Consider the following 22959-nt stretch of genomic DNA (forward strand, 5'->3'; position numbering starts at 1 on the left):
TTTATCTGAGCTGCTCTAGCAGAATTGACATAAGGGTCATAGCACTAGGAATATTCATGAGCCAAGGAAATAGCTTCTCAGTGCTGTGCGTGGAAGTGACTTAGAAGGTGCTAAATAATCTATTGGACCAGTAGCCTTCCAACATGCTCTGGTATCATTACATTAAGAGTGGGGGTTGACTGATGACGAATGGATTCTCAACCACCTAATCCCAGTGACATCCAAACATTTGAGAGCCAGAGCCTGCCTAATTGACATTTGGCTCAATAGAATGAGGCCAGTGGCCATGCTAGCTGGCACACATGTTGCCCAGTTTGCCCATCTCAAATGTGTGATGACTGTGGATTTATAGGCCATCTGTCTTGCAAGGCATAATTTGTAGAGAATTCTCTGGGTTTCCGGGCTTTAAAAGATGTTATTTGCTTGTATGGGGCGATTTTTATTTCTTTAAGCTAACTTGCATATTTTTTGCAAGATCTACAGAACAGTGTCACATCTTCCGTTTAGCATTTCTTTTGCCCTCGCACTGACATAACAAGTTTTCTGTTGTATTTTATTTTTCTTCCTAAAAGTTAGATTACTGGGTTAGGGAATAAAAATGCTAGAGGATGCCTTTAAATTACTTGCAAAGACTAGAATGCAAACTCAGGCTGGAAAAGAATTTTACACTATGGTAGACAAATCCTAATCAAAGAGCTAATCCTCATGCCTCTGCCAGATGGGTCATTTGTCCTGCCTGAGCCCAGCTCTTTCAACGGAGAGATTAAAGTAGCACGTTTTAGTGTGATAAGTAAATCACAGGGAAAAAAATCTTCTTTGGTCACATTTAGGACTATTTTAGGACTCCTTCAGGGTGCCCTGATTGAAGCCAATTGCCACAGAGGCAAGACGCTTTCCTTTCCATCATCCGTGTCCCTCAGCCAGACGAGTGCTGGGAAAGTTTTAGTCCTACTCACCACTATCTCCTTCTGTTGCCCTGGCAGGCATTCCAGGTCCAGCTCTCACACAAAGTACCCCTCTAACCCCAGAAAAGTTGCTTACTTCTCTAAGCCTCAGTTGTTCAACTGAAAATGGGAGCTTAAAAATACATCTCTCATAGGATTTCTATGCCTGGCACATTGTTGGTGCTCAAATAATGTAGCTCTTCCTCCTAGTATTATTTACCTTCTCCTATTACTAGATTATGTACAGTGTCTTCTGCAGCAGCATAATGTAGTGGTTAATGGTATGGAACAGAAAGCTTGACTACCTAGTCTCAAAACCCAACTTATCCACTTACAAGCTGTGTGATGTTAAGCAAGCTACTTGCCTTCCATCTCACCTATAAAATAGACATAAAAGCAGTATCCACTTCATAGAGTTATTATGAGGATGAAATGAGTTAATAGTTGCATATAGCAAGCAATATATAAATGTTTGTTAAACATTTTACTGGAAATAGATTAAATTCATGAAGCTCTTCAAACACTGGCTCTCTCTCTTTCTTCCTTTCCTATCTTGCTCTCACTTATACCATATATTTCCTTTAAAGTCAGAATCCGTTACAAAAAACAAACAAACACACACACACACACACAAAAATATGTTTGTAAACACAGCCAGCCACATGTCTTTCCTTGAACCTCCATAGCATTATTTTTTCTTTAGCACTCTGCTGCTGCTGCTGCCTCACATCTGCTTTTAGGACTAACTCAGGAGCACTTCCATGTCGGCACTTTGATACCATGATGGGGTGATTCCCAAGGTAACCCTCCCATTAAAAAGCACACTGAACAGGAAAGAGCCAGACTTCAAGGTGCCTGGGTAATGTGCCCATGAGCCTACCTAGAGATTAGCTTTTGATCATGCTGTACTGTTTCCCTCCCTGGATCACTGAGCTCCTGTAAAGAATCAGGAGAGAGCCTGGCCTGTGTGCTCAGTAGTTGAGCGTCGACCTATGAATCAGGAGGTCACGGTTCCATTACTGGTCAGGGCACATGCCCAGGTTGTGGGCTCGATCCCCAGTGGGGGCATGCAGGAGGCAGCTGATCAATTACTTTCATCATTGATGCTTCTACCTATCTCTCCATCTCCCTTTCTCTCTGAAATAAATTTTAAAAATATATTTTAAAAAATAAGAATTTTTCCATGGTATGTTTTTTAAGTTCTTGAAGATCAGGACTCTGTTGGGCACATCCTTGCTTATTCTCCACCTCTGGCATCTCCCTAAAAATATGTTTATTAATAACCACCAAAAAGGAGTGTCTTAGCTCCAGGGTAAGTTCACGATATCTTGTTCTTCCTCGAGAGACTTGAGCTGAAACATCATTCTCAGATACCCAGAACAGAATGGTCAAGCTGAAAAGTTCTGTTGGAAGTTGGTTTCTAGACATCAGTAGATAAAGGAGTCAGAGCCTGAGAGGATGGGAGGACCAGTCCACAATACTCCTTAGACCATTCTTCTGTTCTATTCTCCAAAGTTCCCTTGTCTGGACACAAAGCCTCCTCACTCTTGGTTGTTCCTGAGACCAGTGGGATAAACTCAGATTTAGATAAGATATCGGAATAGCTAGTACCCTAGTAAATTATTTAAGGGCCTTTGCATGCAATGATAAGCATGAAATACATCCAGTTGCATGTCAGTGGATACACTGCATTGTTTTAGAGCATCCCTGAGTGCTATCATTTTTGTCACAGCAGAATTTCGAATTTCTGTCTTCCTGACATGTTCAGGAGGCCACCAGTGGAGCCTCAGTCATTATCTACCCTAGGGAAGGGAGATAGGCAGAAGGAGGCAGAGGTACAGTTGCTGGCCATGGCATCTGTGCAAACCCATGTGACATTTGAGAGCTCTTTGCAGCATGAATATTGCTGAAGTATGAAGAGTCATATCAGTGGCCATTGGGGGGCCATCATTTTGTCATGCCACTTTCCTCCTATGTCTCTTTGGAGAGTGTTCCTTCCCATAAAAGTCAGATCTTTTCACTTTTGCATCACCAGTTTACTTTTTTGTTGAACACCTGAACTTTTTTTGAATGGTCAACTGCTTTATAGAGCAGTTGTTGTTATTTTTCATTCCTTGAGGGGTTTATATTTTTTCTATTTTGACTCTGTCAGCAGTTTTCAACCAGCATGCCACTAGAATTTTTGTATGTTGTTTGTTTTGTTTTTAATCACAAGAATTTTTAAAACATGCAATACCTGACTATTTAGATTGTCAAATAAAAAAATGATGACAACAACCAACACAACAATAGCCATCTGGTGTGAATGAATCAAAATTATACCTTTTTTTGTCAGATTGGTAAAAATTACATTTTTTGCTTTGCCGCAGAATTTTAGTAATTAGCCTATGGGTGCTATGAGATGAAAAGGTTGAATATCGCTGTTCCAAGTGGTTCAAACAATATATATGTGTCATTATATGAGTGACACACTCAATTGGAAGCATACAAATGTTTTATTAAGAAAATATGTAGGGGGCTTTGCTTTTAGCCTTTGTCAGCTGGCCTTATCCTTCTGAACTTAACTTCCTTTACTGTTGATTTTATTCCAGAAAATTGTAGCATTGCTCTTAATTGTGGTTTGATGTTTTATAATCTCATTCTATAATGGGACATTTTGTTTTAATTGAGCTAGTAATCATCCCTATTATATTAAACCACTTGAACTCATTGAATTTTAGAGCTAGAAGAGACTTATGAGTCTGTAGAGTTGACTCATCCTATAGTTGTGGAATTTGTCCCTGATCAGTTACTGCTCTCAGGAATGGATTTCTTGTGCTGTTACTAATTTGTTTAGAATATCAATGTTTTCCTATCTTAACTCTCAATGTTTTTCATTCATCTATGCTCCTCAGTGGACCAGAAAAAAAACGTAAGCAGTTTTGCAAAGATTAATAGTGCAAGATTAGTGGAAAAGTGCCGGGGTGTTATCCTGCATCTACTAGGGTTCAGGAATCTGGAGAACGGGCTGCGAGTAAATTAATGAAGAGGCTAGAGAAGAAATATAAATTTGGAAGGCATTTTTGGGGGGAGCCAGGGAAGCTTAGCTTTAGTAACTAAGTTCTTCGAATCTCTGGACCCCTAGCTTTTTATTAACACATTTTTCCCTATAGCAAAGCAGATATACATATCAAAGGTATGGTTGGATAAACAGTAAGATTATCAGGTTGGGGGAACTGCCCTCAGCTGTCTGGCAGCAGGCAATAATATATGCAGATCTTCTGGTTTGGGGAAATGCTTTCAACTATTCCAGCAGCAGGTAATATGCAGATATTCAGCCCTGCTGAAGCCCCAAGGTTCATCAACCTTTCAATGAACTTCTTGCATTAATGACCTGCTGGAATTAGCCTCCAGCAGAAAAGGACTGATGCATTTAAGTTAACAGCAAATGCAAATACTCTAACTGTAGGTTACATGCAACAAAGGAAAATTCAGTAAGACTCTTATTTTCTGTCTCAAAGCCTTTACTAGTCAGAACTATTTGGGGGATAATTCATTATGCCAGTACCATCTGCATTTTTGCAAATGAACTCCAGACACCTTGCAAATTATAAACTGACCACTCCTTATCCTTACTTTTTCATTGATTCTTCTTGACTTTGGCATATTCCTGCTTAGTCATTTTGGTGCATCAAAATCTTTACATTTGTTCCTTTAGTTAGCAAGGTAAAGCTTTGGGGTTGAAAGAGGGTTCCCAGTGTTTGCTCACCTAGTCTATAATCATAATCTGAACTGTGCTCTAATCTCATTCATCATTCTTATTCCAAGTTAGGTAAATTCATCACTGGGGAATTTTACATTATTTAATATGATTAATTATAAATAACCCTCACAAACACCAATTTGCCTAATTCTTGTTTTTTACTGACTAAAATTTTCAATTCCTATGAAATAATAAAGGTAGATATGATAATGCAACAAAAATTTGCTAAATTGAATACAGAGCTGGTTATGTCCTATTGACTCATAGGACAGGTTTTGGGGTTGTTTTTCTCTGTTTGGGGAATTTGCTGACACACACATACATGTATCAGTGTCTCATAGAGTCCTTTGAAATACCTTGTCATATTCCTGGTTTCCTCATTAATGGATTAAATAGAACTTTGACCCATGCTTCCTGGCATATTGCAGAGTATAAACTTGACTTTGATTATAATATCCTCATTTGAGAATGACAAATATATAACTTGTATACCCCCATTTTTCTGTCCTGTACCCATGCTGATATCAAAATTAATCAAAAGTTCACTTCAAAATCTTTCTCAACACAAGTGCCCAGAAGGCACTAGAGGAAATAAATGGGAATTGATGGTAAAGTTAAAATTAATTTTTCATCACTGCCATATTGGCATATGTTTTGTTTTAATTGCTTTTAAAATTTGCTGATTAGACCAAAGGATATTTTTTCCTATTAGATAACAGACACAAGGTGACAGCCTCAGTATTAAATCCAGCACCATAAAGATGGTGTGGTTGGACACACAATATTTTACTGCTGTCATCTGCATGCCTTTAGAGGTATACACTTGTGAGTTTTCCACACCCCACAGTGACTTGGTGCACACACTAGTCCAGCAGCCACATTACTTTCCTTTGCTGGCCCCTAAGGACACTTGCAGTTACTGCAGGTCCTCTGAGGAATACAGTCAGGTAGAGACTAAGTTGTATCAAGTTATCATTTGCATAATGCCAAATACTAGCAATTTCATATGATCCAACTAATCAGGAAAAAGAATCAGTTATGCTGTCCTTCGTGATCTTCCAGGTTTAAAGCAACTTATTTTATATTTTAAATCACTGATCATCAAAAAGAAGTGCTGTTTACATACCTATCTGCACAAAGCCTTGTGGCAGATTCTAGGGATGACAGACATAAATGCACACCCTGCTTTGGAGGAGCTCACATCTCGTTTTCAAGGTGTGAATTGTCTTATTTTCTATTAGACTATGAGCTCTTTGAAGGCAGAGGCTGTGCTTTCATTAAATAATGCACACAAACGTTTTTCTTCTGGAAGTACACACACACACACACACACACACACACACACAAGATTTTAACAGTAGTTAGCTCTGAAAGAAGAATTAGAGCCGTTCAGAAAAGTTTTTATTTTTCCCCTCTGCTTATCTCACTTCCTAATTTTCTTCAGTGAACGTATACCACTTTTATATTAATACAAAACTGTTTCAACAAGAAAACAGTGCTACCTTCGAACATTTACTGGCAAAGTCTTTACCACCCACAAATCTGCTGGGGTTTTTTGAGGCGTTTGTTAAGGTCAAAGAAACAAACTATGGTGATGGATCAAAGAGTTAAGATGGCTCTCTCTATGTATTGTATAAAGATTAGTATGATTTTTTATGATAACAATAAGGAACTAATTCAATATTTAGCATTAGTCACCTCAGAAAGGTTACAAGAAAAGAAAAGAATATGAGTAAACCAAATATGAGTAAACCAAATACTTCTTCCATTTGAAATAAAATCATTCTAAATAAGAAATTTAAAGACCTATTTTTTATCATTTGATTTTTTCCCTCAGGAGAGATTCATTTGTGGTCATCTTTATTGTTTAAAAAATAATTTTTTAAAACATTTTTACTTCATTTTATTTTATTTATTTTATTTTATTTTTTAATTTCTTTATTAATTAAGGTGTTACATATGTGTACTTATTCTCCCATTACCCCCTACCTCCCATTAATGCCCCCACCCCCCTGTTGTCTGTGTCCATTGATTAGGTTTATATGCATGCATTAAGTCCTTTGGTTGATCTCTCCCCCTTACCCCCACGCTCCCCTACCTTCCCTGAGGTTTGAGGTTCTGATTGATGTTTCTCTATCTCTGGATCTATTTTTGTTCATCAGTTTATGTTGTTCATTATATCCCACACATGAGTGAGATCATGTGATATTTATCTTTCTCTGCCTGGCTTATTTCACTTAGCATAATGCTCTCCATCTCCATCCATGTTGTTGCAAATAGTAAGAACTCCTTTTTTACTGCAGCATAGTATTCCATTGTGTAGATGTACCACAGTTTTTTAATCCACTCATCTGCTGATGGGCATTTAGGCTGTTTCCAAATCTTAGCTATGGTGAATTGTGCCGCTATGAACATAGGGGTGCATAGATCCTTTCTGATTCGTGTTTCTAGTTTCTTGGGATATATTCCTAGAAGTGGGATCACTGGGTCAAATGGGAGTTCCATTTTCAGTTTTTTGAGGAAACTCCATACTGTTCTCCACAGTGGCTGCACCAGTCTGCATTCCCACCAGCAGTGCATGAGGGTTCCTTTTTCTCCGCATCCTCACCAGCACTTGTCATTAGTTGATTTGTTGATAATAGCCATTCTGACAGGTGTGAGATGGTACCTCATTGTTGTTTTGATTTGCATCTCTCTGATGATTACTGACTTTGAGCAGGTTTTCATATGTCTCTTGGCCTTCCTTCTGTCTTCTTTTGAAAAGTGTCTATTTAGATCAGTTGCCCACTTTTTGATTGGGTTGTTTATATTCTTTTTGTTAAGCTGCATGAGTTCCCTGTAAATGTTGGAGATTAAACCCTTATCATTGATATCATTGGCAAGTATGTTCTCCCATGCAGTGGGCTTTCTTGTTGTTTTATTTATGGTCTCCTTTGCTGTGCAAAAGCTTTTCATTTTGATGGAGTCCCATTTGTTTATTTTCTCTTTAGTTTCCATTGCCCTAGGAGCAGTATCAGTGAAGAAATTGCTTCGGCATATGTCTGAGATTTTGCTGCCTGTGAATTCCTCTAGTATTTTTATGGTTTCCCGTCTTATGTTTAAGCCCTTGATCCATTTTGAGTTTATTTTTGTGTATGGTGTAAGTTGGTGGTCTAGTTTTTTTTGTTTTGTTTTGTTTTTCATGTATCTGTCCAATTTTTCCAACACCATTTATTGAAGAGACTGCCTTGACTCCATTGTATGTTCATGCCTCCTTTGTCAAATATTAATTGAGCGTAGTGATTTGGGTCGATTTCTGGGTTCTCTATTCTATTCCATTGATCTATATGTCTGTTCTTGTGCCAGTACCAGGCTGTTTTGAGAACAGTGGCTTTGTAATACAGCTTGATATCTGGTATTGAGATCCCACCTACTTTGTTCTTCTTTCTCAGGATTGCTGTGGCTATTCGGGGTCTTTTTTTATTCCAGGTGGATTTTTGGAGAGTTCTTTCTAGGTCTGTGAAATATGCCGTTGGTATTTTAATGGGGAGTGCATTGAATCTATAGACTGCTTTAGGTAGAATGGACATTTTAATGATGTTGATTCTACCAATCCATGAACATGGTATGTTCTTCCATCTGTTTACATCTTCCTCTATCTCTTTTTTCAGTGTCCTATAGTTTTCTGCATATAGGTCTTTTACCTCCTTAGTTAAGTTTATTCCTAGGTATCTTAATTTTTTTGGTGCGATGGTAAATGGGATTGCTTTTTTAGTCTCTCTTTCTGTAAGTTCACTATTAGTGTATAGAAATGCCATAGATTTCTTGGCGTTAATTTTGTATCCTGCTACATTGCCAAATTCATTTATTAAGTCTGTTAGTTTTTTGATGGAGTCTTTCGGGTTTTTTATGTACAATATCATGTCATCTGCAAATAAGGACAGCTTTACTTCTTCTTTTCCAATTTGGATGCCTTTTATTTCTTCTTCTTGTCTAATTGCAATGGCTAATACTTCCAGTACTATGTCGAACAGGAGTGGTGAGAGTGGGCATCCCTGTCTTGTTCCTGTACTTAGGGGAAATGGTTTTAGTTTTTGCTCATTGAATATGATGTTAGCTGTGGGTTTATCATATGTAGCTTTTATTATGTTGAGGTATGATCCTTCTATTCCCACCTTATTGAGAGTTTTTATCAAGAAAGGGTGTTGGATTTTGTCAAATGCTTTTTCTGTGTCAATTGATATGACTATGTGATTTTTATCTCTCAATTTGTTTATGTGATGTATCACGTTTATTGATTTGCTTTACTTCATTTTAAATAATAAAACCACTTGCACTTAACTTTTTTATTATAAAAGTAGCATATATTTATAATGGAAAATTTAGAAATTCACCCCTGATTCTATTACCCACAGATAAGCACTAATAACTTTTGTATCCATCCATAAAGTTGATAACCATTCTTATATTTAAAAACAGGAGGTTGCCCTGGCCTTTGTTACTTTGTGACCAGAGCTTTCTGGGCAGGAAAATTAAAACCACTTGATACCAGCAACCCATGAAAAGAATACACTCACACTCTTCTTCATTCTACATTGCTTCCAGGACAGATATCAGTGGACGGGTTTATGCGCTATCTGAGTGGAGAAGAAAACGGAGTCGTTTCACCTGAGAAACTGGATTTGAATGAAGATATGTCTCAGCCCCTTTCTCACTATTTCATTAATTCCTCGCACAACACCTACCTCACAGGTATGACTTTGTAATTCTTTAACAGTTTTTGAGCCAGTCTCACCAAATTTCACCATGCTCTGCTTCTGTTCCTCATAAGTGAAGGTACATTTGCTTTTGTTTCCTATGAAATCCCTCTTAGAATTAGGGTCATGAGGTAAGTAGTCATGTCCTTATGTTTGTGAAACAATAATCATTTCTTCACATGCATCTCTATCTAAGTTTCCAAATCTTCTAAAAGGTGTCCGTGTTTGGTATCTTCAAACCAGTGGAATTTTTGTGTAACTGAACTCATTCTTCAGTGGACTTAAAGCCATTTAAAATCAATCCTACTAGTTATCTGCAGGTCTTTTTTCTACAGAAAAATTCTGAAGCCATTAATAAATTCTGCACAAAGAAAATTGCCAATTTGCTCAAGGTATAACAGGATTTTAGATATGAAAAAATTGACCTGTGAATGACAACCTATATTTTTTATAAATATTACAATGAAGGAGTAAAAACAAGTATTTCCCAATTTGTCCTAAATTGAGTATTGTCATGGTTTTTAGTAGATCATTAAATAAAAAAATATTAAAACATATATATGCACACATAATACACATGTTATCTCAACATAGTTTTAAGTTAAAATCTATAACGTACAGATTTCAATAAGCTGAAATGATTTTACAATCAAAATACATTTCCAGAAAAATACTTTCTGTATGGCAGATCTCTAATCACAGGCATTGAAAAGAATTTGAGGAAAATCTACTGGTTAATTAAAAAAGAAAAACAGTGTTTTAAAAGCCATGTCACTCTCCTCCTTCACACAATTCATTTCCAAATGAATATAAGATAAGAGAGACCTGAAAACCCACAGTGCAACCAAAGTCTAGGGTGACTTTTAGAATCTATGCCTTGTAAATGTTCACCATGCCTTGGGGGAGGTTTTGATGTGCTCATGGCTCATTGCCCAGGAGTGTGTGATTTGCTTGGTGGAGTAGACCAGTCATACTACCTATGGGATGACAAGAGAGACCCAGGGGACTTCTCCAAGATAGTCTCCCAGGGTTCGGCCATCTGGCACCTAAGCAGTTCTTTCTTCCAAATTCCTTAAAGAGACCTATTTATTCCTCCTGGCTCAAATGCAGTATCAGGTTCTGTACTGGCCTGGTGTCCCACACTCCATGAAAAATAGTTTAGAATAGAAATGACATAGATAAAAATGTAGGCTTAAGACAGTTGGAATGGGCTGTCAGGATGATTCTGTGTAATCAGAGACCATCTATTCTGAGTCATATAATCTGAGTTCCATAGTCATTTGAACTGCAACTTGCATGAGTTTTAGGAAAATTAGATTGGCCCTCAGGCTACTTGTGTTCTATTTTCTTTCAACTGACATTATCTACTAAAAGAGATTCATGCCATAAAACTAACTAGATTCATGTTTGACCCACCCAAACCCTATTTTCGTCACCCCTTGCTGCATTAACAAATCACTCCAAAACTCAGAGGCATAAAACAGCCACCATTTATTTTTTGGATCCATATTCTGTATGCCAGGAATTCAGACAGGACACAGAGGGGACGGCTTGTCTCTGCTCCCTGTGTCTTGGGCCTTAGCTGGGAAGTGAATGGCTCAGGGTAACACAAACACCTTGGGAGTTGGGATCATCTCGAAGGTTCTCCTCCAATATGTCTGGCTCTTGGGCTGGGGCCATACAACAGCTGGGCCCCATTAGGACTGCTGACCTAATGGCCAGCAGGAGGCCTCGCCATGTGGTGTGGCCTTCCTCACGGCATGGCAGCCCCAGGGTAGAGATACTACTTACATGGCGGCTCACAGCTGCGAGAACAAGTGTCCCAAAGAACAAGGAGGAACATTAATTGCCTTTTTGCCTTTAACCTCTGACGTTCTGTATTGCCACTTCCTTCTTTATTTGTACAGTCACAAGCCTATCCAGATTCGAAGGGAGGGGACATAGACCAGAGCTCTGGGTTGGAGGGGTGTCAATATATCTTTAGCCCTGTTTTAAAACCACTAACTGTAAGAGAAGAGTGTCCACTCAGCCCACTTCCCTGGATTCAGTTTCTTAGGCCTATTTCAAAGGTTTTGCAGCTCCCACTTAAATTTCTCAGCCTTTATAAAGGGCTTTTCCCTTCTCAAACCTCTTTAATCTTATTTGGTACCATTGACCTATTGGGCCGTTCCTAGAACAGTCTAGGAACCGTTCTAGTGTCCAATGTATAAAATAAATAACGTACATAGGATTAAAGAGGAAATAAATTCTATTGAAATATTTTTATCAAATATTATAAATCAAATCTGTGGTAAAGTAATACATATTTTATTAACACAATAAAAAATTTGCATAAATAGCATGTTGTGATATTTGCTACAATTAGAATATGATATGAGAATATCTGGGATTTCCACTCGTGACAAAGTCATAGGTCCTGTTAGTACTGCTATGATTTGTGACCTGCATTCATAAATGAAGAGAACGTTAAATTTCACATAGAGGTTAAAATTAAAGATGTACTCTTTTTTCTCATTTAAGTTTGAGGAGATATATAAAACCTCAAGTTAAGAGTGTAGAGCTTTGATATGATAGGAGCATAAGAAATACAACTTCAAAGACCTTGGCCCATGAGAGAATTTTGCATTTCTTGTATACTCAGGACGACATGATTCTTAAATGCATGTCTAGTAAAATTTTGGACACTGGTTTCATCTACCTGGAAAGTCACAATATGCAGTAATTATGCCAATAGTCCTTTTAAATCCTCAAATACTTTCAACTGATCTATTTAATGCAGTTTTTCTATTATTTGTCATATAATAAATGAGTCAGTGATACCAAAATGATTGAATAACAAGTCTGCCTGGATATACACTCTATTCTTTATACCTTCTTTCAAAACATATTAATTTTTCTCTTTCTGTGTATCATTATGGACCTATGGTTTTCAGATTTTATGTTTGTTCATTCAAACAAAGCCACTTTCGATGCTCAAACTGCCTCAGCACTTGGTGGCAACATATTTTAGGCTGGTTTCTATGTCTTTTTGGTATCACCCATTGATCTTTGAAAATGTCTTTCCTTTCTGGTACATGAAGATCTTCCAGGCTCACCTTATTTATTTCTGCAAAACACATGGAAAGAGACTTTTCCCCAATGATTCCTCGTTCCTTTTAGTGGGAAAGAAATTGTATGAGTAACAGCAATTTGGATCCTGCCCTGCCTTATAAAACAATGTTTCTAGACCTTTTTCATGAACAAAACAAAATAAATACTTCATTTTATTTTTTCTTGTTAAGGCACAAGTTCACATACATATTTTCATTTTTACCTCCCAATTAAAATTGATTCTATAGCTGTGCGTCTTTTATTAACCTTCATACCTAAAAAATTATACATAATTACTTATTCACTTTACTGACAACACAGTGATAGTTCTAAAATTGTTCAAGATTAATACAAACTACAGAATACTGTTCAAGTTTTTCTCTGCAGTTCTTTTTTTTTTTTTAAACTGGATTTCTCTGAGGATTTCAGTCCAATTAATTTCTCCCAGAATCACTGACTTGCCCTCCCTCTGAATAGCTTGGTAAGCACAGATGTGGTACAGAATTTGACTCCATTTGTTAGCTTGCTTAGGGTGTTAGCATATTAATGGCAAACAGTTCTCAAAAGGAAGAACTTTCAGCTGCTAGGAAAGAGTCCACTCCTTTTTTGATGAAGGAAAAACTCAAATAACCATCTCTAAATTTATGCACAGTGGTTTCATATTACCATCATCTGAATCATATATATGATTTCTGAACAAGTAAACCAATTCTCTCTCCAATTATTTAATACTAGAGGCCTGGTGCATGAAATTCGTGCACGGGGCAGGGGGTGTGTCCCTCAGCCCAGCCTGCACCGTCTCCAATCTGGGATCCCTCTCACAATCCAGGACTGCTGGCTCCCAACCACTCACCTGCCTGCCTGCATGATTGCCCCTAACCGCTTCTGCCTGTCAGCCTGATCACCCCCTTACCACTCCCCTGCCAGCCTGATTGACACCTAACTGCTCCCCTGCTGGCCTGATTTCCCCTAACTACCCTCCCCTGCCAGCCTGGTCGCCCCTAACTGCCCTCTCCTGCAGTCCTGGTCCCCCCCAACTGCCCTTCCCTGCAGGCCTTGTCACTCCCAAATGCCCTCCCCTGCAGGCCTCGTCCCCTGCAACTGGCCTCCCTTGCAGGCCTGGTCACCCCCAACTGCCCTCCCCTGCAGGCCTGGTCCCCCCCAACTGCCCTCCCCTGCAGGCCTGGTTTCCCCCCAACTGCCCTCCCCCAAAGCCTGGTCACCCCCAACTGCCCTCCCCTGCTGGCCTGATCGCCCCCAACTGCCCTCCCCTGCTGGCCATCTTGTGGCGGACATCTTGTGTCCACATGGGGACAGCCATCTTTGACCACATGGCGGCCATCTTTGACCACATGGGGGTGGCCATCTTGTGTGTTGGAGTGATGGTCAATTTGCATATTACCCTTTTATTAGATAGGATCTAGTAGTAGAATTAGCATATTTTCAAATATTTAATTTTTTAAACTGTATGTTAAATGATGTTCTGATTTTTAAGTTTTTTTAAAAATTGATCTTGCTCACTTTTCTGAGCTATGTATTATTATAACAAAGTTTGCATTATAAAATCCACATTTTAATAACATTACCTTGTCCCAGTACCAAAGTCTTTCCTTTTCCTACAGGGAAATTAAGGAGGATTCCATATAATTAGCCAAAAATAATTATATATAAATACGAATACAGGCTCTTGAAGCTTTACCTAAAATCCTCTTTTGACATACAGGTAAAATGTGATTTTACTTTATACAATATTAGTAGTATCATTGTTTTACTTATAGATAAACTAAATGTAGAACTCATATACCTTTGGGTAAATATAAACATCAATGATACAGAAATTCAAACTTCCCAAGGTCAATTAAGAATATTATAATAAATAGTATAATAAATAAAATAAAAATATAACCAATGTATGCATAACTTAATAAAATCCAATTAAATGTTAAAATCAATATTAAGAAAATGAGTTAGATTGTATATTTTACAGCTATTTACAGAACAAGTGGAAACTTTTTATACAAAAACAGTATTTTATATAAAGACTAATTGGGAGTAAAAGGAAAGCTTTCCTATCCAAATAGGTTTGAAAAATGTTAGGTACAAATAAGATTGGCACCTACTGCAGTGTTTTTAATATAGAAAAAAAGGCTTTACAGGTTCACATTATTAAGGTTATGACCAACCCTTCTCTCCCTGTCACTATTCTACTTATTTTCTTAGAGCATTTTAGGAACTGGTATACCTGACAGTCCAAATTCAAACAAGGAGAATTTTGATATTTAGAATGTTTTCTTTTGAGCATTCAAATGGACTATAAAAATTTACACTATGAAAACCAATCAGTTTAGCAATGCATTATTATTATTATTATGTCTATTTCTCTACTCATTATTGCCCCTTTGTTAAATATCAAGACACCCAAGAGGAAAAATAAAATCAGATGATTGAGAGGAATATTTGCACAGAACAAGTTGATTTTTAATTATGATGGTCATTTTCTAGGGTTTGGATAGTCTTGGCAGTACATCAAGTAGTACTTATGTTTTAAATTATTGTCTTTCCTTGATAAATCTACCCTTATGATTCAAAACAAAAGTCTCTCCAGATAGAACAGTATGCACTCATTTCAACCTGTAGTTTTCCAGCTCTTCATAAATCTTCCCATATTACAAACCATTTGGGAAATAATGGCTCCATGTATACCAGCAAGGCAAAGTGGTATAACTGAATAATTAACATCCTTGTTCAACTTAAAAAGGAAAACATAACTTTAGGTTTCAGTTATTCCTTTTACAAATTATACTATCTGATTGAATGAATCAAATAATCATTCAACTCCTCTCTCTCATATATGTTCTTAGCTACAAAAAAGTTCTAGACATGATTTAAGACATACTTTTACCCTTGTCAGTCTTCCACTGCCAACCCTTCTTTCACATCTCTCCCACTCATTTAGCTTTCAGCATATGCAACCTGTTATTTTTGGTTTAAATCACAGACAGACCTATGAAAGTTGGGTGATAGAATGGAAAGAAGATGAACTGAGCAAATAAACAGACCAAGTTTAAATCTGCCTCTAAGTAAAATACATGTCAGCGTATTTTTGGCCATACGTAACATAATACTATTACTTTTTCAAGTTTTATTTTGCAATTACAGTTTATAGACAATATTATTTTGTATTGGTTTCAGATATATAGCATAGTGGTTAGATAATCATAAACTTGATAAAGTGTTCCCCCCAATATTTCAAGTACTCACCTGGCAGCATACATAGTTATTACAGTATCACTGACTATGTTTCCTGTGCTGTACTGTATATCCTGGTGACTATTTTGTAAGTACCAATTTGTACTTTCTTAATCCCCTAACCTTTTTCACCCTTCCTCACAACCCCCCATTCCTCTGGCACCCATCAGTTTGTTCTCTGTATCTATAAGTCTGTTTCCATTTTGTTTGTTCATTTATTTTGTTCTTTAGATTCCACATATAAGTGAGATCATATTTGTCTTACTTTGGCTGGTTTATTTAAGATACTATTACTTAATGGTTGAAATATTAGGGAATTTATTACCTCACACAACATAAAGTCCAGAAGCAGGCTGATTGGCCATTGATTAAATCAGGTATTTATTTATTTATTTATTTATTTATTTATTTATTTATGTAATATATTTTATTGATTTTTTACAGAGAGGAAGGGAGAGAGATAGAGAGCCAGAAACATTGATGAGAGAGAAACATCGATCAGCTGCCTCCTGAACACCTCCCACTGGGGATGTGCCTGCAACCAAGGTACATGCCCTTGACTGGAATCGAACCTGGGACCCTTCAGTCCGCAGGCCGATGCTCTATCCACTGAGCCAAACTGGTCAGGGCTAAATCAGGTATTTATTGATGTCATGGGAAGGCCAGATGCTTTCCATCTTTTTGCTCCCTTATGATTTCAATATGACTGTGTACCCTGAATATTGTCTCCCTGTGAAATAAGGTCCACATGTAGCACAGGGACTGTCTTGTGAGCCTTTGTAAGAGTGAAGTCCTCTCAACCCCACCAAGTAGACTTTCCTTTATGTCCTATTAGATATAGCTCAGAGTTACACCACACAGCGATGCCCATTTGAACCACTAATATTTGATATTTAGACTTCTGTGACTGGCTGAGAAGAATGAATACTTACCCCAGGGCTGGGGAGGGGAACCTGAAGCACATTAGAACCTAAATAGAAAATTCTGTTGGCAAAGAGAAAGAGATAGAAAGGGCAATCAGAGTTTAGGGTGAGTTTAAACACTCTGGCACATAAGAATCTTCTCCTTTATTTGTGCTTGCCTCCCTACCTAGATGGTGAAGGTAGGAAGTACGTCTCATGTCATTTTTTATCCCCAATATTTTGTCTCCCACAGAGAATGTATGTGGGAATATGCACAGACTCTAATAATTAGTAAGGCACATATTTAAAGTTGTTTTCCCACTTTCCTACCTAAGCCATCTTATGACAGTTGGATCTATGTTCTAGAGTTTCATAGTCTCCCTGAGGCTGCGGACAGACACTATAGAAAAGATCAGATCAGACTGGTGCCCCTAGAGATAGTTGAGGTGAACAAAACTGCTTTGTATTTTAGACACTTCTCTCAAGGGTAGGTGGGATTATAGGGTGGGGCAAAAGAGTTTTGTAAGTAGGGGAAACACAGACTTCATTCTTATACTATTAGTTATTAACTATTGTATTATTTTTCCATAGAAACAACTCTAAACCTACTTTTGCCCCACCCTGAATGGCTCTGACTACCTTGAAAGCAAAGAGAAATAGTCCCTATTTCCATTTATTAAAGGAGACAATGCCTATTAAAGAAGGTCACTTAATTAACAAATGAATCACACTCTGGAATCTTCTTCCACTGGAGATTGATAAGAAGACAATAAATAATGTTAAATATAAATATACTCAATTAATCATCACCCTTTGCAAGAGGAGAAATTCCTCGGAAGCCTGTGTTAATAGAGGGATTGTTATTTTCAATTTTCTGGTTCTCTTCCATCCTGAATGCCTTGGGTAATCTGAGACAAAGCTCAAGTGAATGTAGCCAGCTGCCCAGAATGAATGCAGTCAAGTGAGAAGTTGCAGAGCTATGACTTGGGACAATATTAGGGGTTAATCTCGATGGATCTTCAGCTCCTAAATTCCATCATGGGCATGGAATGTACTCCAGGGGGTGCTCACAGCCAGGCAGATGATGTCAGATACTAGTTTCAGAAATAACAAGGGTTGAGTGACTCATGACATATTATTAATCCCCACCCCTGGCAATCCTCTGGCCCCAGAAGCTGTATTTATTGGATCTAATCAAATGGAAATATAACGGGGAGAATATTTGAGGAGTTAGGAACTAGACCAGCTTTGAGGCTTTAGGCAGAAAAGGAGAGAATAATGGAATATATTAATATACATATTTGGAAAAAATCTCCATAAATGAAGGAAAAACATATAAGGAACCTAATATGCATTCCAAGAAAGAGGACAATTTTGGAAATATGTGAGTTTTCTCAAAATATGCTTTTGTTGGGAGACTTCCATGTCTAAAAAGATTATTCATTGTAAGAATGAACAAGTTTACTTTGGAGGGATTCTGTTGGGTTTAGGTGTTAGACAATAAACACAACACACACCCACACACCTACCATTCTTTAGGTTTTGTTTGTGTTTTGTTTGTTTGTTTGTTTGTTTTCAGATTCCTTTGCATCTCACAAACCCATGCCTTACTATGTCTTTCAAAACATAAACTGATCAACATTTTTAAAGTACATTAAATTCCTTCTATTTGTTCTTTGAATGATAAATGCAATTGCAAGTAGCCCTCCTTTAAGTTTACCAGGTAAACAACTGTCTTTTCCATTTCACTTCCACCACCTCCTTCCCCTTTATGCAGCAAAGACCTTTATTACCACAAACTTTGAGGCAATTACAAATGGCAAATTGATTATCTAGCACCAGGAACTTTCTAGATTATCTGGTCAGCATTTCTGCTTTTGCAAACACATTTGTGTGTTTAGAATGCCCTATTTTTCACAAGTGTGGTGAGGATCAAGTGGGGGGAGGGTGTGCCGGCTGGCAAAGGGAGGGAAAAAGGGGAACATCTGTAATAGTGTCAACAATAAAAATTTTAAATTTAATAAAAGAGATAAAATGCCCTATTTTTCCAGTAGAGAAAAGTGATTATGCAAACCTACTCAATCACCTTTCAGTGCATTTACTAGGGCCCTTTGGAACTCAAGAGTGCCACCCTTTTGTTATGCTGATAATTGGGTGTACTGACATCCATTTTCTTTGTTCCCTGTCTCCATCAGGCAGATCTTGTCCATCTCAACATCATTTTGACAGTTTTCATCAATGTCTTCTTTAAACTCACTATTTTAAAAGATGATGGAGGCTTATAGAGTATAAATCAGAGGGAAATCTTTAATGCGGAAAACCAGACTTCCATTTGTGTATTGGTGGTGGGCTTGTCTTTTTTGTTGTTGTTTTTTTAAATTTCTTTATTGATTAAGGTATCACATATTTGTCCTCATCCCCCCATTCCCATCCCAAACCCCTCCCCACGCATGCCCCCACCCCCCTGTTGTCCGTGACCACTGGTTAGGCTTATATGCATGCATACAAGTCCTTTGGTTGATCTCTCCCCCTTACCCCCACCCTCCCCTACCTTCCCTCTGAGGTTTGACGGTCTGATCCAGGGGTCCTCAAACTTTTTAAACAGGGGGCCAGTTCACTGTCCCTCAGACCGTTGGAGGGCCGGACTATAGTTTAAAAAAAACAACTATGAACAAATTCCTATGTGCACTGCGGGCCCGGAACGAGTCGGCTGCTAAGCAGGACAGGCAGCGGCACCCGGCTGGATAAATGTCCTCAGCGGGCCGCATGTGGCCCGCGGGCCATAGTTTGAGGATGCCTGGCTATGCTTCCCTGTCTCCGGGTCTGTTTTTGTTCATCAGTTTATGTTGTTTATTATTTCCCCTAGATGAGTGAGACCATGTGATACTAGAAATACACTTATAAGAACCGAAAATGAGACAAGCAATAATGGTTATGCTGAGAGGCAAATGAATCAGTCTGTAGTGAGTTTCTTTCTGGGCCAACAGTTCTTTTGAGTCCCAATTTCAATGTCAAACAGTTCCTTATGTGTACATGTCAGCAATGATATTTCAGTTCTGGATGGTGGACAAATGGTGGTAATGCAGGTCCGACCCTCTCTGGTTTGGTCCTGGGCAACCTGCTGAGACGCACAGCTGCTGACTGCTAGTATGGCAAGGCGTCGTCAGCGTCTTCCATCTCTGGACTGTTTCTCTTCTGTTTCATGGCTGGAGCAGTCCTGTCAATTCCTCTCTGTTGCAGGAATCCACATGGTCTTGGAGTTGTTTTCTGAAAATATACAAACATATTCTCCACCAAAAGTTAATAAAGGAATATTTTCTATAAATTTGACTTGGGATCCTTTTTCATTTTTTGCCCAAACGATTTTCCTTTGGCTTGTTTTGACGCCATGTGTGTTTTTCATGGGTGTCTTGCTGTTAGCATTACAAATGAACATTAATTTTCTAAAGAAAATTTTCTAGATGTAATTTACTTACAGGATATTTTTCCTTACATGATATTCTTCTACTATCCCCCCTTTTTTTATTTAAATATTAGGAGGTTTTTGGAAATTTTATAATGTAGTCTTGATAGCTTTTAAATGTTAACTTTTTGCACTAAAATATGACTGCTTTAGGTTCATTACATGTTACACAATTTTACCATGAGATGAACTACCAATAAAAATTTTAGTTAATACTTTAGGAACAGCTTTTTGTCCAGTACCATTAATTTTTCTAGAATATTCGCTTATTTCACTTAGCCAATTTAAATTAGCCTGAGAACTTGACTACTATTTTACTGTCAAATTTAATACTCTAACAACAATCTTATTTTACCCTGTAAATATTAGTGGAAAAGGATTATTTGCCTTCTTGAGTAGGCCCTGAGCATTCCTGGTGCTAGGTTGGATTTAGATATCAAAAACCCACTTCCCCACACCATGGGTGCAAGACAACTCAAACAAGTCTTGTTGCAGTGAGAGGGCAGCTGCTGTCGGCCAAGCCTCTGTCTGTTACCTGGGTCCCGATTTAAGCTGGGCATGGGAAGCAAAGCAGCCATGGGGGCAGGAGACTTCCCTCAGAAGGGTGAGAGTTCAGGCCCCTGCAAAGTTGCGGGGGTGAGGGTCTGTGCCCCACCTCTGTTGACCCCCAAGTTCTCTCCTGATGGCCCCTCTGCGACTGTGCCTGTCTTAGGTTGTTCCTTCGGTGGGCTTGTCTTGAAAGTTATTTATTTTTTTTTTAATTTTTTTTTTAATAGTGTATTTTGTTCTCTTTTTTTTTTTAATATATTAATTTTTTACAGAGAGGAAGAGAGAGGAGAGGGATAGAGAGCTAGAAACATCGATGAGAGAGAAACATCGATCAGCTGCCTCCTGCACACCTCCTACTGGGGATGTGCCCGCAACCAAGGTATGTGCCCTTGACCGGAATCGAACCTGGGACCTTTCAGTCCGCAGGCCGATGCTCTATCCACTGAGCCAAACCGGTTTCGGCGTAAGTTATTTATTATTAATCTTACAAAAATAATTTGTCAAGAAATTGGTGACTTCTTAAGTGAAACAGGAATAGTTGGGCTTTCATTCCTGCCAGGACTTCTCAGGTGCCTTGATTATTACAGTTCTCATCACTTCACAGGAATATTTCAGTTTTGTTCACAAAGATTTTTAATTTGGATGGAGTTTATTTATTTGTTGTTATTGCTTATGCTTTTGGTCTCTTATCTACAAAACCACTGCTAAATCCAGGTCACAAAGATTTACCCGATGCTTTAAGAGTTTTCTACATTTTTTTTAAAGCTATGTGAGCATATTCTTTATTAAAAACTTACATTTAGAAGCTTAATCCATCTTAAGTTTTTGTATACGATGTCAGATACGGGTCTAATATCATTATTTCACATGTGGCTAACCAGTTGCCTCAGCACCATTTGTTTATTTAAAGAATGATTCTTTCTGCAATGTCTTGTTTTGGCACCCTTGTTGTAAGTCAATTGACCATGAACATGAGGGTTTATTTCTGGACTCTCAGTTCTATTCCAGTGTTCCATATGTCTATCCTTACACCAGTACTCTGCCTTGATTACTGTAGCTTCACAGTTAAGTTTTGAAATTGGGAAGTGTGAGCCCTCCAACTTTGTTCTTATTTTTTTAAGACTGTTTTGGATATTCTGGGCCCTTTACATTTTCATACTAATTTTAGCACCAGCTTGTCAATTTGTGCCAAAAAGCCAGCTGGGATTTTGATGAAAATTGTCAATAGATATTACAGAAGACCCTTGTGGCAGGCAAAAGAAAGATTCATCTATGACTTACAGGGAGAGTTAGCCTTCAGCATAGACCAAAAGTATATTCTGAAGAGGAAGAGGTAGGGCACAGGACTTACGTGCATTGGCACAGTGAGCTGACCTTTAAAGGGATTGTTTGGGGCAAGTATCAAAACAGTGAGTATGTGCAAGCAGAATAGAGATTGGCAGGTAGAATCATGAGATATGGCCAAGATTAGCATCATAAGACATGGTCGGCAAGGGGCAGGTCACAAGGCATGGTCAGTAGGGGGTAGTCGCAAGACATGAGCCAATGCCTCAGTCTCCCTTCAAGTCTGCAAAATAAACATATATAACTAGAGGTCCAGTGCATGAAATTCATGCACGGGGGTGTGTGTCCCTCAGCCCAGCCTGCACCCTCTCCAATCTGGGACCCCTCTCACAATCCAGGACTGCAGGCTCCCAACTGCTCGCCTTCCTGCCTTCCTGATTGCCCCTTACCACTTCTGTCTGCCAGCCTGATTACCCCCTAACCACTCCCCTGCCAGCCTGATTGATGCCTAACTGCTTCCCTGCCAGCCTGATTAACCCTAACTTCCCTCCTTTGCCGGCCTGGTCACCCCTAACTGCCCTCCCCTGCAGGCTTGATCGCCCCCAACTCCCCTCCCTTGCAGACCTGGTCCCTCCCAACTGCCCTCCCCTGCTGGCCATCTTGTGGTGGCCATCTTGTGTCCACATGGGGGCAGCCATCTTGTGTGTTGGGATGATGGTCAATCTGCATATCACTCTTTTATTAGATAGGATAGAGGCCTGGTGCATGGGTGCGGGCCAGCTGGTTTGCCCTGAATGGTGTCCCAGATCAGGGTGGGGGTTCCCTTGGGGCATGGGGTGGCCTGGTCGAGGGGCCTGTGGTGGTTTGCAGGCTGGCCACACCCCCCAGCGACCCAAGTGGAGGCCCTAGTATCTGGGATTTATTTATCTTCTATAATTGAAACTTTGTAGCCTTGAGCGGAGGCCAGGGCAGGCCAGGGTGGGCGGAAAGCTTGGCTTCC

At 38.8% G+C, this 22959-nt stretch overlaps 1 protein-coding gene across 2 annotated transcripts in view; it reads left to right on the top strand.

Moving 5' to 3' along the window:
• The window catches only part of PLCB1 (phospholipase C beta 1), a 660162-nt gene that overhangs the window by 476325 nt on the left and 160878 nt on the right, over positions 1-22959 (top strand). For both annotated transcript variants that reach the window (XM_080685590.1, XM_080685589.1), the window contains exon 10: positions 9271-9417. In XM_080685590.1, the coding sequence (XP_080541716.1) occupies positions 9271-9417 (147 nt within the window). The remainder of the gene's footprint in view (positions 1-9270; positions 9418-22959) is intronic.

Source organism: Plecotus auritus, assembly GCF_963455305.1.
Source record: "Plecotus auritus genome assembly, chromosome: 8".
Classification (NCBI taxonomy): Eukaryota; Metazoa; Chordata; class Mammalia; order Chiroptera; family Vespertilionidae; genus Plecotus; species Plecotus auritus.